Genomic DNA, 16,365 nt, shown 5'->3' on the forward strand with positions numbered 1-16,365 from the left:
TTTTCCAACCTCAATGACTGTGAATTGTTGTGGTTTGGTTTTTTTTATTTTCCACAAAAAGAAGGACTCCAGGACCCAGGAGGGAGGGACCTCAGACACTGAGACACTGGCTTAAGAGTATGATGCTGTTCAGAGCTGGATTTCCTTGAATCACGACCTTGGGGGTGGGTGTGTATTTTGAGTTTGGAGGTTTTTCCCCCCTAAGAAAAGCAGGGCTCTGTTGCCCCTCGGCCGAGGGCCGTGCCCGGCGCTGGGCCCAGCCCGCCATGGCCGCGCCCGTCGCCCCGGGAGACGCCGCCGGAAGGGGCCGCCCCGCCGGTTTCCGCCCCGGCCCCGCCGGTTTCCGCCCCGGCCCCGCCATCGCGGCCGCCCCGGCGCGGCCCGAGCATGTCCCGGGTGCCCGTGGGGAAGGTGCTACTGCGGAACGTCATCCGGCACACCGGAGCGCACAACAAGGTGCGGGCAGGGCAGGGCGCGGCGGCGGGGCGGGCATACGGTGGGAGGGGGGGTGCGGGGGCATCCCGGGGGTGCGGGGATCTCACGGTGGTGCGGGGACATCCCGGGGTGTGGGGATATGCTGGGGGTGTGCGGATATTCCGGGGTGCGGGGATCTCACGGGAGTGCGGAGACATACTGGGAGTGCGGGCATATGTCGGAGGTGCGGGGGCACCCCGGGAGTGGGGGGACATCCCGGGGTGTGGGGACATCCCGGGGTGCGGGGGCATCCCGGGGTGCGGGGGCATCCCGAGGTGCGGGGGCATCCCGGGGGTGCGGGGACATGCTGGGGGTGCTGGGACATCCTAGGGATGCGGGGACATACTGGGAGTGCGGGGACATGCTGGAGGTGCGGGGACATCCCGGGGGTGCGGGGACATCCCGGGGGTGCGGGGACATGCTGGGGGTGCAGGGACATCCCAGTGGTGCCACCCCCTGGTGCGGGATGATCGTGGTGTCCAGGGACATCCCAGGGGTGTCACCCGCTGGTGCGGGATCATCGTGGCATGCGGGGACATCCCCGGTGTCCTGAGACCTCCCGGGGGTGTCACCCGCTGGTGCGGGATCATCCTGGTGGCCCCAGGGACATCCCCGGCTCCCAGTGGTGCCACCCGGGGCTGACCCGGCGAGGGGAGAGCAGGAGTGTTTGCCAGAGATAAAAAGGAGTTTGTTGAATCGGCCCCCATCGTCAGCTCCTTAGTCTCACTTTCGGTTTAATCCTGTTTGTCTCGAGTTCAATTTAACCCCGTTTTGGTTTTCCCCAGTGTCAGTTTAACCCTGTTCTTCTCGAGTTCTCGCCCCGGGGAGGGAATGTGTATATATTTACTTATATACTTATGCTGTTTATAAACTTGCCCAGTGAAAAGCACATTCTCTCAGGACTTCCCATGAAAATTACGGTTTGCCTTTTAAAAAGTAGCAAATCTTTCATTGTTTGGGGTTTTTTCCCTTGTTGTACTCTGTATGTACTTTTATTCCCATCAAAGAAGTTGAACTTTGTGTTAGTGTGCACAGGCAGGATTTTAGTGCAAGATGAAGCAACTCCATTAACTTTAGCAAAGTATTTAATTAATCCCTGTTGTAATTTAGCAGGTCCAACTTGTTTATTCCATATGTTTATAAAGTCACTCATGTGCAGTCAATGTCTACAACCATAAATTTGTGCCAAACCACACAGTATTACATGCTGGGGTGTTGTTGGCTTGGTCCTTCCAGGTGATATTCATGTGCTGGAGTCTGCAACAGTCCATATGTTTGGGATGGCAGTGAATGACAGGGCAGCTGAGATGGTAAAATCAGTCAAACCCACCATTTTTTATGCTTCTCCTTATGTGCTTTGGTAGGGAACTACCATCAAGAGACTGTCCTTTTGGTACAGCTAAATATGTGTATAAATGATCTGTTTGAGGGTGGTAGGAAAGGTTGCTGTGGGTTTTCTCAGCAGGAGTGTTGAGGCTGGAGCTGATGTCACGTGCTACGTGACTGCGAAGTTTCCCTGATGTTAAACTCGTTTCCCTTCTGTGACTTTTCAGCTTCAGGAAGAGACAGAAATGTGGAAAATAAGGGAGTGGGAGAAGCAGACAGAAGAGACTTACTGGAAAAGGCAAAGCAGAATGCTGTCAGATACCTCCAGGTGAGACACTACAGACAGAGTTATTCTCTCCTTAAGGAGTCTCTGGAAAGAGCTCAGGCCTGTGCTTAAGTCTGACCATTTATGCCTTCATCAAACTGTGTAATCTCCAAGGTCATTAATGACTCAGCTGGGTCCTGGGGGGCTCTGGGGTGGTTTCTCCCCCAGGGCTGGGCTGAAGGACCCTGTTCTCTCGCCCCCCAGCAGTCGGATGCGCAGCGATGGCTTCGATGAGGAGGGACACAGGGCTGAGTGGAAAACAAGGAACCCCCAATTCCTTGACCTGGTGGAAGATGATCTCCTCAGGGCCCGATCCTGGAATAAAAAGCTCTATGAATGTGAAGCCAACATGCCAGACAGGTCTGTGGGGAGATTCATGTTCTGGGATTATAAGTGTAATTAAAATACCTTTCTGGAGTCGTGTATACATTTTTCTGTTCAATGTGTACTCCTATAAAATAATGCTTGAGTTCATCTTGAGAATGAATAAGTGACATGTACAAACTTCTGCAGTGTCACACAACATCTAATTTGAGTTTCTAAGCCACAGTAAGCAGCAAAAGCTCAGCCCTAAGCTTAATATTTATTACTTTGCCCAAGGAGCTTAAAAGAATCTCAAGAAACACAAACTAGTGCTCTCCAGGGTTGTTTCAAAGAAATCTGAGTTGTAGTTTTCTCTAACTATAAATGGAAAAGAGAGTGAGAACTTGAGGTACATTTAATTAGCACCAACCAAATCGTCCATATTTCCTTCCTCCCTGTCTAAACTCATGTCCTTTCTGTGGCTCTGGCTTTTCAGAATTGTATTTTTGTCCTCAGACACGTTGCCTGTTTCTGACAGATGGTTCTGCTTTCTTACAGGTGGGGGCACAGTGGGTATAAAGAGCTGTACCCTGAAGAATTCGATACAGACAGGTAAGGCAAGCAGCTTCACTGATGGATCCAGAATCCTCCTTCTGTCAAGTTAGGCAGGGAATTTTACAATTCCCTGAGTTTTAAATTTTGGATATAGATCAGCCTTGAATGTAAAGCCTTACTGTTACATGAAAAAAAAATCAATTAATGTGGTGCAAGTCTTAGGAGGGGATCAAATCTTTTATAGTCATTGAGGTTTAGCTGGAGTTACTAAAACCTGTGAATCTGGAAGGTAAATAAATCCTTGCACTGTCCTGGAGAGTGGAGATTTAACTGAAAAATAAGATCTTAGACAGAATTTAATTATTTTTAACCTGCACCCAGCAGGATCATCAACAGTGAACACCCTCCTGTTCTTTTTGCAGTGACCAGCAAGAAGGAGATGAGCAAAACGCTGTCAATGGGAAGAAGAAATCCCACCTGGGGAAGCAAACTGCCCGTGAGTCCCACAAGAGGAAAAAAACAAAGAAATCCCACAAGAAGAAGCAGAAAAAGCGCTCCCACAAAAAGAGGAAGAAAAAGAAAAAGGAGCAGGGGAAAACTTCCACAGATTCCTCCCGGGAGAGCGAGTGCTCGGCAGAGGAGACTCCAGGCACCCGGAAAGGAAAACACAAGCGCAAGAAAAAGACCAGGAAAGTGCCTGCCAAGGAACCTACCTCTTCTTCTGGGCAGGACAGTGACTTTTCCCATGCAAGCAGCTCATGCACCAGCAGCTCTGAGGACAGTGAGTCTGAGGGGAGGAAAGAGAAACGGCCCCCAAGGAAGAGGAAGAAACGTGCCAGCTCCGCGTCGGAGAGGCAGAGTGAAGTGCCAGAGAAGAGGAGCAAGAGGAAGAACTGGAAGGTGGCGGGTGATGAGAAGTCTGAGGACAGCTCAGATGAGGACTGACGGGTCTGGGCTGCAGCTCAAACTGTGAGGGGGAGGACAGGGCCAGGTATTTATTGTTCAGCACTGCCCCATGGTACAACTTGTCCCAGCACTGTGGTTTATGCACATCTGGCCAGCCCACGGGGAGGAGCTGAGCCTTGGCAGCCTGCAGGAGATGCTCCCTTGCTTTCCAGGGACTTGGCATTCGGAAATCCAGGAGAGCAGTTACCTGTCTGACAAGTAGGCTTGTCCTGCCAACTTCAGATTCTTTCTCTGTGACCAGGTTGACCTCTGATGCCCGAAAACATTACATGCTCTCTGCAGGGGAGCGGCAGGCACGTTTGCACCATTTTTGTTTTTTTTTTTTAAATTAAGTTTTAACAGGTTGCTTTTCTGGGTTACCTAAATAATGGCCAGGACTGGCAGCAGGAGAGAGGACAGACAACAAGTCTGACAACAGAGGAAATGCCACTGGATTTAACCCCACAGTAGCTTTGTCTTCCCATCCTCCACCAAAAGCACACCTGTGGGGGCATGCACAGGGTTAGCTGGACACAGCAGGGAGCTGAGGGAATACTCTTAATTCCAGCTGAAGGTGCAGTCACTAATTCCATAAAGATGAAGAAAAGACACCAGTGCATTTGCTCGGTTTAGACTCCTCTCCCAACCCTGCTGTGGGCTGGCCATCGTGTCTACCTTCCTTCACTCTCTCTGGGGATGCTGAAACCATTTGTGCTGACAGAGAGGCCTTGGTGGGTGTTGTGCTCTGTCTCTGGTCTGCCCAGTGCGTTACTGGAGAAACTGGTACCGGGCCTCTCTCCCTGCAGTGAACAGCCAAGCCTTTTAATACAGTGAATAAACCCAGATGTGTCTGATGCTTTTGTCACTGTTTTGGAGTAAAGCCCGGGGACAGAGCTGGGAAATCTGGGTGGTGCTTGTGCTCTCCCTGTGTTTGTGCCTGACCAGACTTGGAGGAGATGAAATAAGGGAAGGAGCCAGCAGGGATATGCACTGTGTGGTGTGATCATTGTGGGCACAGCCTGAACGAGCACAGACTGCACAAACTCTGCTCAGTCCTGCAGCAGCAGTGCAGCTGCTCTAGCACACACAGATGTTCACAGAGGTGTTTATTTTGCACAGCTTCCCTTGTGCAGAGGTGTTTCATCGGGTGAGGAGCGCCTGGCTCTGTGGTGTGTGGTGTAAGGCAAGATTAATCACACAGAATCACAGACTGCTTTGGGTTGGAAGGGACCTTAAAGACCATTTAATTCCACCCCTCTGCCATGGGCAGGGACACCTTCCATAGACCAGGGACGCCTTCTATTGACCAGGGACACCTTCCACCAGACCAGGTCGCTCCAACCTGGCTTGGAACCCTTCCCAGGGATGGCGCAGCCACCACTTCGCTAAGCACAACCTTGTGCCAGCGCAAACCTCACAGAGGAGGAATCCCCTGCACACATCCCACCTGCGGCAGCGCGAACCCATTCCCTCGGGCTGTTATATTGGCAATAAAGCCGCTCACCGGTGTGACCGGGCGGGTCGGGACGGGTGGCCCCGGGGCTGGGTCGGTTCCCTCCGTGTCCCCGCTATACCGCCGGTTCCCTCCGCACTGCCCCTTTTCCCGGTATTCCCGGCATTCCCGGCATTCCCGGCATTCCCAGCATTCCCCGTCTCCCCCCGGCGGAAGCGGAAGTGGCGCCGCCGTTTCCGTGTCCGGGCGCGGTGCCCTTGGAGCGGACATGGCGCTGGCGCTGCTGCGGCCCCGCGGGGCCGCCACGGGTGAGTGACCTGCGGGGCGGGCGAGCGGCGCTCCCGGAGCCCCTCGGGGGTGTGCGGGACACCACAGAGGGTGCGGGACACCCCCGGACGGTGCGGGATCCCCCCGGTGACCGCCTCGCCCGCCCCCGTTGTCCCCGCAGCTCTGGCCCTGCTCCGCCGCCCCGCCGTGCTCGCCGCCGCCCATCGCAGCGCCCCGGCCCGGGACAGCCACAGCCACGGCCCGGCCCCGCAGGGACACGGTACGTGCCTGGCTCTGCGTGTCTGGGGGGTCGGGGCGGGCTGAGATGCGGTTTCGTTCCCCTGAGCCCCCTGGCAGCGCTGGGCTCGGCAGTGCGGGCTGGGGGCGGTGGTGATCCCCCCCCGGCACAGCCCCGGCGCTGCGGGCGGGCAGGACCCGCGGGACCCGCTGGGCCGCTCTGGCCACGGGGATGTTCCAAACCATGAGGTGTAAAAGCCAAGGGAAGGAGGAAGGGGGGGACAGTCGTTATTTACAGTGTTTGCCTCCCGGAGCCGCACCTGCTGAAGCCCTTTCCGGGAAGGTCCGGACTTCACTCGCTGATGGGAAGTAGAGAATAAACCTGCTATTTTTTTTTCCCCTCTTCGGTTGTGCGCCTGCTTTTGGTTTTTCTATGGTGAAGGGCCTTGTCTCGACCTATGGGTTGTTTTCCATCTTATTCTCTCTCCCCTGTCTGGCTGGGAGTGGCTCGGTGGGCACTTGTGCAGCCAAGGGTAACCCACCCCAGTGTGTTTGTGGATGTGAGTGTGGGGGGTTTTCCCCGGGTCAGGGGAGCCCCCTTGTTCAGGTGGTACCTCCCCTATCCCTGGAAGTGCTCAAGGCCAGGCTGGATGGAGCTCTGAGCATCCTGGTCCAGTGGAAGGTGTCCCTGCCCACGGCAAGGGTGTTCAGGACTAAGTGACCTTTGAGGTCCATTCCATCCTCAGCATTCTATGATTCTATTAAAAAGGGTTAAAAGGAACCAGGTCTTGGTCTGGGTCTGCCAAGGGACCAGGAGAAGTGCAGGGATAAAGGACAGAGGTGATGGAGGTGGTTGTGGCACAGTGGTGCCAAGGGCACAGGAACAGGATGAGCTTAAGGTCCCTTCCAGCCCAGACCAGTCTGTGATTCCGTAAACTTTTTGGCCAGGTAAAGGATTTTAAGTGGCAGCTGTGAGTAACTAAGGGCAGAAGGGATATTGTGCTATTGCCTTGGCTCTGGTTGTCTGTAATGTGTTGCCATCAACTTCAGCAGCACTATTTGCACTTAACAGCATTTTGATTTGCACTTAGTCTGGGTCTGATTTAAAACAAGGTCTGTGTGATGTCACACTGCTGGGATTTGAAACTGGTGTTTGGGATGTCAGTGTCCAGTGTGAGAGTGCTGGGAGTCCTAAAATAGGAGATATCGACTTGTTGCTAATAGTAAATATCTGCTCATTAACAAAGGTATGGGAAAAAAAGGTTGAAATAAACTTACTATGATTCACTAGCAGTGTTGTGACTGCAGGTTAAGGGTGTTTGTAGCTATTTCAGTGCACCTTCAAGTGGAAAACACGGAGAAATGCTTCATTAACTGAAAAGATTAAGAAAAGAAATTGGCTTAAACATGGCTAAGCCATTTCATTCCTTTACTATTCTGGGTTTCATATTAACCACAGACTTCCTGCGTGTGTGTGAAGGGCTCTGGGCCATGGAGTTCTACAGGGACAGCTTTATTTTTTATTATTATTTATTATTCCACAGACTTATTAGTCCACAAATCCCTCTCGTGTTTTGCTTCAGGTCCTTTGCTTGCCTTATCTTGTCACTTTCTAAGTTTCTTTTCTCCTCGAAAAAAATAAAGAAAAACATTTGTATTTTGGTTTAGGTGGATGGATGTTATCTGTGTGTTAGGTAAGCACTTTGGGGTATTATATTATAAAGGTAATTTTGTAGAGTCATTTCTTGATGTTTTTAGCCTGGGCTGATGCTGACATCCAAGTGTTGCTTATGCTGTTAAGGTTTTGGGTTGCTCCACAACCTTCTAGGTGTTTTTTGGCTTTTTTTCTTCTTAACTTGCATGATTCCAAAAAGTTGGTTACAGAGCTCCCTAACTGATATTCCTGTTTCTAGAGTCCCCTGTTAACGTGGTTCAGATTGTGCCCAGCTGAGTATCAGTGGAGGACTGAAATCCTTCAGGTCATAGGTGGTGGTCCCCGAGTTTAATCTTGTTCTTTACAGCTAAAAATAGCAATGTTGGTTCCTGGGCAGGACTGCACAGAGTCACCATGATGTGTCATTCACTGGATCTCGTAGCTGGGTCTGGGTCCCAAAGCCATTTCTCAGAAGGTGGGAGAAGTAAATGGCAGGAAAATCACCAGACAAAGATGCTTTGCCTTTAAAGACACTCCTTTCCAGTGACACTGAAAGCAGATCTCTGTTCTACAGCAGAAATTCCAAGGCATCTCATTTTGCCTGGAGGAAGGCTCAGTAACCAGCTCCCAGCAGACACGTGTGGTGCTGCTCAGGGGGAGGTCTCTGCTTCTCAGGTCCCAGCATTGGAAGAGGGGCTTTGCCCTGAGAACTGTTTCTCCTTGCAGGCGGTTCCAAGGCTGCATCCTTGCACTGGACAGGGGAGAGAGCTGTCAGTGTGTTCCTGCTGGGGCTCCTCCCTGCAGCCTACCTGTGCCCAGGACCCGCCGTGGACTATTCCCTGGCTGCTGCCCTCACCCTCCACGGCCACTGGTAAGCACAGAGTCCCTCAGGATTGAAGTCAGGGTGGCTCCAAGCCTTCTGGCTGAAATCTGTCCATGGCAGCAACTCTGCTGGCTTCTTTCCTGATGTAGGGCAAAACACCTGGAAAGAGGCAACGTCCTTGGTCTCTGAGTTGTGGTGATCTTCCACAGGAGTGGTTGTACCTTGGCCTTCCTTTGCCACACAGTTCTCTCAGAAGACAGGATATATATTACTATTGAGGAATCCATAAAAATCCTTCAGTGTTCTGCACAGTCTCTGACCTCAGGAGCACTTCCTTGCCACTGGATGTGTAGGATCTTGGGTGTTTTTATCTTGTAGAAGAATCAGTGTTGTACAAACGGAGGGAACAGGAAGGGCACACCTATATAAACCAAGTTCTTCCTTTAAAGCTCTGTGCTGTGGGCTGGCTTTGTAATCTCAGTGGGGATGAGGTTCTGTAAAGAGCTCACAGCAAAGACTCCACTAGAGCAGTGGAGACCTGGATTGCTATTTCCTTGATTCCTGGGGAATGGATGCTTGCTCCTTTTGTTCTGCTGTGGTCCTTAATCAGTTGGGACAAGGAGTGGATCCAGCTGCATGGTTGGCCAGACTGGCAGCCCTCACCTTCTTGAGGTGAGACTGGTTTGGAGTTCCCTGCCACAAGGATAGAGCAGATTTTTGTGGTACTTCGTGGTGCCAGGTTTTCTTAAATCTCAGTTTTTCCCCTCAAAATTTGTGCCAGGGATTCTTGCACTTTCCTCACTCGGACTGAGAGCTTCTCCCCAGAGCTTAACAGCATCCTGTGTCTTCTCTTGCTGCATGGTTTAAATCCAGACAAGAGGTCATTTTCAGTCTAAGAGATATAGAAAAAAACCCCAAAGTATGGTAATTTTATTGGTTGCCACCCTTCTAATCCCACTACACATCCAGGAGCCTTCTGTGCCTTTGTGGCAAGGGCTGGTCCCAGATCCACACCTTGCTCTTCAAGCCTGAAGGGTATTTCCTTTGTTTTCCTCTTCTTCAGTCCTTGGGAGCCAGATAAGCTGCTCTTTCTTGGAAACAGATTCTAAGGATTCTGTTGTCTGAGGAGCTGTGCTCAGCACCTTGTTTCCTCAGTGCTATTAACAAAACCTGGAGCCAATGTGTGTTTTCTAACAGAACATGTGCAATTTTGGTTTTTAAATAGACGCCTCCTCTTTTTGTTGATGTGAGCGGGTAAAAAATAAATGTTTGAGGCATCTTGGAATGCTGGCATAAACTGGGTGGATTTGGTGGATTTCAGTGGATGGTCTTGCCTGATTCCAGCTTTTTTCTCTTGTCCTGTAGGGGTCTTGGCCAGGTAATCACTGATTATGTCCACGGAGACACAGCCATTAAAGTGGCCAACACGGGGCTGTACGTGCTGTCGGCCGCCACCTTCGCCGGCCTCTGCTACTTTAACTACCACGACGTGGGGATCTGCAAGGCTGTGGCCATGCTCTGGAGCCTCTGAGGTGCCACCAGAGCCCTGACACACATGATTGTTGTTCTCTGCTGCCTCTGCTTCATCGTATTTTTACCACCATTTAACGCGAAACGAGCGCAAAGCCAAGGGTCTGTAGTGGGAACGTCCTGCAGGGAGCTCAGAGCCCTCTAGAATTAAACACCCAACAGCAGCGAAGATGTTGGAGAAGAAACAGTAGATTTAAGCTGGCTAATGTCCATCAGAGCCAGGTGCTTTAAGCTGGGCTGTAAATTGGGATGAATTAATTACACCAGCGAGGTGGTTTAAGCTGTGCTGTAAATTGGGATGAATTAATTACATCGGTGACAGACTTGCAACTGTCCTTGTAATGAGAGCTCTGGTGGGTGTTTTTTAACTGTTGTTTGGTTTCCTGTTTTGTAAAACTTGTGGAAAATTGAACTGCTTCTTCTGACATCACAACAACTGGCCTGTATGCGAGGCAGACCCTGTAACTCTTTGGACCCTGAGAGCTGGTGTAGAAAAGGGAATACTTTTTTCTTAATCCATGCAATAAAGAATTTACAGAAATCTTGTGTGTGCTTCTGAACTATTTGTTACTAATTCATACTGTTCCTCTGCCTTGCTTCATTTAGCTTTAGAACCTTTAATTCTTAGACTTAATACAAGAGTAATTAATGTCCCTTAGAAAGTAGAACAATTGGCCTAGAAGAAAAATACTTTTGCCTGTTGATTTTAGGAGCATCTGACCTTCAGGGTTTCCCCGGAATGTGAATGTTTATCTGTAGCATTTCTGGGGGTTTGTTTTCTGCTCTGTATTGTCCTGGGTGACTGAAAAGGCCACAAACACAGCCTTCCTGTCATAGCTCGCCGTGAGGGTGATGCAACATTCTTCTGGCTGTCTTCAGGGCTTAGAGCACTTTAGGGGGGAACTGAGATTCTCAACTTTATCTTTTCAGACCTTCACTGTAGCAGGCAGTGAACAGCTATTTCCACATTCTGCTGGTACATTTGTGGTACTATTAACGGTAAGAGGAAGAGAATTCTGTGCTGCCATCAGGCTGATTACGCAATAATGCCCAAGTTCTGTTTAAATTCTACAAGACTTTTTGATTTGTTTTTTTTTTTAATCTGGACTGTTAATTTTAGTTAGTTAGTTAGTTGCTTACTTGTGCAATCATAGGCAAAAGCAGGTAACTGGCCAAGTTTTTTCAGTCTTGTGGTGAGAATGAGCTGGGTGCTCTGCCTGCTGTGGTCTGGTTTAAACACCAACATAACAATCATTATTTTGTCACAGCTGAGGAAGGTACAGATCTGAGTCACGGGAAAGTCCCAGGGAACAGTCAGAGTTTATATCGTAGAAAGTGTTTGATATTTCCCATTCTGAGCCCAAACCCAGGGTGCATCTGCACGTGGTGGTGGTTTAAGATAATTATATGAGAAATTATTTATCTAAGAGCTCTGGGAATGTTTTAGTCCAGCTCTCCCATGTCAGGGGTGGCACCTCTGAGAGCAGAGTGAAAAAGGAATGAATACACCTTTCTCCCTGAGTCCCCTGTGTTCCCCAGGCCTCTGGAAACTCAATCAAACCCCTGGAACTACTGTTAACTTTTGCTCTTAATTCTTGTGGTACCTGGAGAAGAATGTCCCTGTGTAGCTGAGATGGATGAAGACACTCAGGAAATAATTCTGATGCAAAACAAAGGCACTCTCCAAGTGTTTATTGACCAGGTGCTGCTATGAAATCTGTTATTTTAAGTGTTTTTCCTTCCCTCCCCCAAACAGGTCCCCTGCATCTCTGAGGTACCTCATTCAATTAGCTCAACAGGCATTAAAGATTTTAGAGATCAAATTCTACATGTACACACAGGCATTCACCCTGTTGTTTCCTCATTGTGTAATTTTCTTCTACCTGACTAGAAAACACTCTTCTGCTTCTTTTTTTGTCAAAAACTTGCATTTATTATTTTAAATGTTTATTTCTTTTATAAGTACTGACTTAGGGTAGTTAAAACAGAAAACTGGCTTGTTTTGGATAAAGAAAGACTGAAGTTTCTTTTATAAAAAGCCAAAATATATTTTAAAACTGTTGGAAGTCTGTCATCATAGGTTGTGACTTTAATTTTGACTGAATTCAGATACATTTATCTTCATGGTTTCATCCACTCCATCTTTTCCTGACAATTTCTTTAGGATTAATTTTCTTAAGCAGCCCTCTTCCTTAAAGGCCAAGAACATTCCTTCTTCCAGCGAGTATTCGAACTTAAATGCTCTGGAGCAACTCGAGGTAAACGTCTTTTTGAAAAAGATGATGTTGCTTTCACCAGGAATGTCTTTGGGAACTTCTCCTTCCTGAGGAAGAGAAAGGGAAGGTGTTAGTGCCAGCCCAGGAGCTGAGCAGTTCTGCTGCAGCTCTGCCAGGTCTGGGTTGTTCAGTTTGCCCCTGGCAGGCAGAGCAGGCGTGGGAGGCACAGGCTCACCTTGAATCGAACCATCATTTCCCCACGTTCCTTCTCACAGCACATGTAATAACTTCTGCCTTCTATCTGCACACTGAAGGCAACAGGCAGCCCTGCTGCAGGGGTGGTGGTTTTGTAGCAGTGGATGGTGAAGTGCATCCCTTGGCCTGAGTAAAAGTGGTTTATTATTAATAGTGTGCTCAGGAGAGAGCTGCAACCACCTCGTTATATCTTACATTCCACTGGATAATCTTCCTGATACAAGAACCAGGACTTGGGACTCATAAATAAATATGTGCAACAAATACAGTTCTGAATAAATTGCTGAAACACCCAAAAAAAAATCAAAGCCAAAACTGTAAGTATATTGTTAACTACTACTGTTACAAGAAATAAGAACTTTTAGTGCTAATACACTGTTTAAATTTTAAAATTACTTTCTGTAATCCAACATAAAAAAATAATAATTCTGTGATCAGAGCTAACCAAAGCTCTTAACAGTCCTTTTTCTGTTTGTGACACACTGCAAGCTCAGCCTAATCCAGGAACCTCATCCTTCCCCAATGCACAAGACACAAAATTTCAGCTCTCTTGGCTCATCTTCATTCTTACAAACAAAGTTCAAGTCCTTACTCTCAGCCTCATCTTTTAGAGTCAGTGATGGAAAGAACAAAGCCCCTGCAGAGTAAAGGAGCAGTGCAGTGGGCACAGGTACCAGATTGCATCTCCTGGTCTGTCACATCCTCAAAGGCTGCCAGGTTGAGGTCTGGGCGAACCACCAGCAACTGGCTGTTCACGTTCCGAAGGACTCTGTGCAGAGCCTTTTCCTTGCAAAGGGCATCACATTCCAGCTCTGGGGAGATAACAAGGAACATTTCTTAATATTTCAGCTGGAGTCCCCTCAGCTCTGACAGCCCCCTTTGTTCTTGTTGTTAAGGACATCACGTGTGATGAGTTCTTAGAATGACAACCTCAAACAAAAGAAGGCCGTGTCATTCTTTCCACCTCTGGCTTGTGGCAACCCAGGATTTCCCAGAATACAGCAATATTTATATCTGAGCAAGAGAAGCTGCTGTGCCTGTTGGTGAGAATTCAGATGCAACAGTTCTGTCTCTTGCCCAGCAATCAGAATGGCATGAAAAGGTGCTGTCAGGGAGGGCACTGCCCTGTACCCAAGGAGGAATTAAAGCAACACGAGCTCCAAGAAGGAGCAGGGCAGCTGTAGCTCTCTTTTTCTTGCAGTAGCCAAGTTTGAAACTTGTCCTCTAAGGCACACACAGAGCATCTGTGGGTTAGTAAAACACCAGCAAGTTAGTTCGTGTAAAACTGGTGGTGAAGTTACAAATGATGAGCTCTCAGCTTACCATCGTCGTCTTGGTCCCCAGTGAGCGGCGAGAAAAGAAAAAAAAGGACAGGAAAAACAAGATTAATCTCTGCCCCCACAAAAGAAAGCACTTTCCACCCAGGCAAGGCTGAGAGCCAGGCAGCCACCTACGTGTTCCCAGTTGCACTCCCCAGGCTGAGCTGGTGTCACTGCAGAGTGTTTTTATTTGTGAGCCAGACAAATTCATGGTGATGATGAAAACATCAGTCATTTGAGAACTGCAGCTACCACCAAACCAGAGGTATGCAAAATGCTTTAGGGTTATTTAAGGGTGAACAGGTCTGTTTAAGCCTGTAACCGAGGAATAATTGCATGAGGATTTTTGTTTTGATCAGAACCTTCATTCTGAGTGAGCAAAAGGACAAGGATCTAATTGCTTATAAAGAAGAAACTGTTTTCTAACTGACTTTATAAGACTGGAATTTATTCCCTTACTCCAAGCCCACCCCACAGTATTCCAACTTTCTGAGTGTCCTTTACAACACTTAAAACTGAAGCTTATGGCAAAATTAGCTGAAATCAGACCAACAAATTACTTGCATTAAGTCAGTATTCAAGCAGGAAAGGTTATTCAATGCTTCCCAGATAATAATTACCAATAAAATAGAGGCAGAGGTTTTTTCCAAGTTTTGCTGCACGCACCAGGATCTCGTCAGCACTCATCTTCACCCTGCCAGAGGTGCAGGGAGAGGGTTCAGAGTTAAGCACAATGCTTCTTTACAAACCTAAATCCACACAGACTTCCCCTAGGAAAGACCAAACTTCCCAAATACCCAAAACTTAGTTCCCCCTGTGACTGCCCCTACAAAGGGCTGTGTCTTTGGCACCTGGAGTTGGAATTGTGGAGGTTCTTTGGGGAGTTTGGATGGAATTTATTTTGCAGTAATATTGATTTGCTTATGGTGTTTTATCTCAACTTGAATTCTGATCTTGATTTCACAGCTATTCTCTTTCAAGAGTGACACAGAGGAGAGGGAAGAAGAAAGGATATATTTCCCTTAGGAATAACAACAATCATTTTATTACAAAAAAAACCCAAACAAAATCCAACAAACCCTGAACTAATCATTGAAGACCAGTCAACTTCTGCACCTTAGAGGTTCCAGCCCTTCTTCTAAACACTTCAGGGGTAATTAGAACTGATCCAGGGCTGCACTCTGCCTCTAATGCCAACATACAACCAGGGATTCTGGAAGAATAATTGGTGTTAACGAAGTGACTCAGTCTGACCATTCAGGAGATTCCCTGGCAGCCACATTCCCGAGGCCAGAGAGGTTCACTGCTGGGACCATCCCTGGCTGTTCTCTCCTTCTTCAAGCCCTTTGTCAACCAAAGGTGTGGCAATTCACAGCCTCTTGTCCTGGGCTCCCGCCCAGAGCTCAGCCTCCACTTCAGCCTGCACCCCAACCTGCTGCTTGCAAACCTCCCTGCACCAGGGTTTTAGCTTTATTCATATCCCTTGCACTAAATAAATGCATTAAACCCAGGAGAACAGTAGGAAGATCCGGCTCTTGCACTGGGGTTTCATTGTGCAATCAGAATATCCGGCGTCCTTCCAAAGCTTTTTCATCACTCCAGAAAGATCTTCTATACAAAGAAGCTGAGCACACAACTTGCACACACCCATCAGCCACAGGGACTGGGGAATTTCCTTGTCCCTTCAGTAAAGCACTTTTAAGTACGTATTTGAGAGTGATTTTTTTCTTATCCTCCTTATAAAAAACCCTAGTGGTCTACAGTTTGTGCAGAAGAGACACCCAGGTTCGCTGCATCTTTGTTTGCAAACATGCACCCCCGTGCCTTAGAAAGAGACACCCCAACACCAAACCCTGCAAGCCTCATCCACAGCGAATTAACCACCAAGCCAAGGACTGCTCTGTTACTCTGGAGCGGAGGGGAAGGGGCAGGCAGGACTTACTGATTTGAGGCCCTTGGTTTAATGCGTAAAAAAGTGGCTGTGCTTCTTCCCTTGATCACTGAATCGGAATCACAGAATCATTAAGGCTGGAAAAGACCTCCAGCATCATCAAGTCCAACCGTGACGCAGTAAAAAGAGCAGGCTTGAAAGGCTGAAAGTTTTTAGGTGACTGTTCGAGGTGGCGTGGAATGACTCACCCTGTGGAAAAGCGGGATTGCGGGGCGGGAGAAGCTCGAAGTGGGTGGCAGCAGAGCCCGCGGTGGTTCTTGCAGTCTCCTCGGGGAGATGCAGGCGAAGGTTGGGAGCAGAGCCTGCGGTGGTTCTTGCAGTCTCCTCGGCGAGCTGCAGGCGAATGTTGGGAGCAGAGCCCGCGGTGGTTCTTGCAGTCTCCTCGGTGAGCTGCAGGCGAATGATGGGAGCCGGACAGCCGGGCGGAGGGCGGGGAGCGCCGGGACCCGCTCCCGCAGCCGGGATCGGGGTCGGGACCGGGGCCGGGGCTCTCCCGAGACCATCCGCGGGGGATGCCCGAGCCGCGGGGAAGCGGTGGCCGAGCGGCGGGGCCGGGCGGGGAGAACCTTAAAGCGGCTCTGCGGCAGAGGAGAGCTGGGCGCGTTCCCAGGATATCTGCCGACGTCTGCGCTTGTGGCGCGGCATTTCCCCTCGCCGGAGACGCGGCACATATGCAAATGTGGCTGGTGGGGAAGGCTGGATGCGCTCCCGTGATGTCAGCCAGCCCTGCCT

At 49.3% G+C, this 16,365-nt stretch overlaps 3 protein-coding genes and 1 long non-coding RNA gene across 7 annotated transcripts in view; 3 read left to right on the forward strand and 1 right to left on the reverse strand.

Moving 5' to 3' along the window:
- The first annotated feature begins 298 nt into the window (after positions 1-298).
- NKAPD1 (NKAP domain containing 1) lies at positions 299-4,782 on the forward strand. Its single transcript, XM_064634586.1, has 5 exons — positions 299-456; positions 2,028-2,128; positions 2,330-2,485; positions 2,987-3,040; positions 3,406-4,782. Exons 1-5 carry the CDS (start codon positions 388-390, stop codon positions 3,926-3,928), a joined length of 903 nt encoding a protein of 300 aa, XP_064490656.1. The 5' UTR covers positions 299-387; the 3' UTR covers positions 3,929-4,782.
- Positions 4,783-5,566: 784 nt separating this feature from the next.
- Positions 5,567-16,365, forward strand: part of BCO2 (beta-carotene oxygenase 2) — a 36,491-nt gene continuing 25,692 nt past the window's right edge. For 3 of the 4 annotated variants that reach the window (XM_064634579.1, XM_064634581.1, XM_064634580.1), the window contains exons 1-2: positions 5,567-5,689; positions 5,830-5,928. In XM_064634579.1, coding sequence (XP_064490649.1) covers positions 5,650-5,689; positions 5,830-5,928 — 139 coding nt within the window. In that variant the 5' untranslated portion in view covers positions 5,567-5,649. Of the gene's footprint in view, positions 5,690-5,829; positions 5,929-8,265; positions 8,411-9,727; positions 10,434-16,365 lie in introns of those variants that run through there. The other variant, XM_064634584.1, reaches the window with a different exon arrangement.
- On the reverse strand, positions 9,966-16,259 carry IL18 (interleukin 18). Its single transcript, XM_064634594.1, has 6 exons — positions 15,822-16,259; positions 14,303-14,376; positions 13,687-13,695; positions 13,038-13,175; positions 12,344-12,489; positions 9,966-12,215 (listed from the first exon to the last, which is right to left on the reverse strand). Exons 2-6 carry the CDS (start codon positions 14,367-14,369, stop codon positions 11,982-11,984), a joined length of 594 nt encoding a protein of 197 aa, XP_064490664.1. The 5' UTR covers positions 14,370-14,376; positions 15,822-16,259; the 3' UTR covers positions 9,966-11,981.
- LOC135401973 (uncharacterized) lies at positions 13,170-15,391 on the forward strand. The gene is made up of 2 exons (XR_010424999.1): positions 13,170-13,947; positions 14,649-15,391. It is a non-coding gene; the product is annotated as an uncharacterized LOC135401973 (long non-coding RNA).

This window comes from Pseudopipra pipra, chromosome 23, assembly GCF_036250125.1.
Source record: "Pseudopipra pipra isolate bDixPip1 chromosome 23, bDixPip1.hap1, whole genome shotgun sequence".
NCBI classification, from domain to species: domain Eukaryota; kingdom Metazoa; phylum Chordata; class Aves; order Passeriformes; family Pipridae; genus Pseudopipra; species Pseudopipra pipra.

Bases quoted from the DNA above. Each gene is read 5' to 3' on its own strand.
- NKAPD1 (XM_064634586.1), top strand. From the start codon at position 388: ATGTCCCGGGTGCCCGTGGGGAAGGTGCTACTGCGGAACGTCATCCGG. The intron at 2,486-2,986 runs GTCTGTGGGGAG...GCTTTCTTACAG, and splicing joins GAAGCCAACATGCCAGACAG to GTGGGGGCACAGTGGGTATA. The intron at 3,041-3,405 runs GTAAGGCAAGCA...TTCTTTTTGCAG, and splicing joins GAAGAATTCGATACAGACAG to TGACCAGCAAGAAGGAGATG.
- IL18 (XM_064634594.1), bottom strand. From the start codon at position 14,369: ATGAGTGCTGACGAGATCCTGGTGCGTGCAGCAAAACTTGGAAAAAAC. The intron at 12,490-13,037 runs GTACCTGTGCCC...ACTTTTACTCAG, and splicing joins AGACCAGGAGATGCAATCTG to GCCAAGGGATGCACTTCACC. The intron at 12,216-12,343 runs GTGAGCCTGTGC...TCTCTTCCTCAG, and splicing joins AAATGATGGTTCGATTCAAG to GAAGGAGAAGTTCCCAAAGA.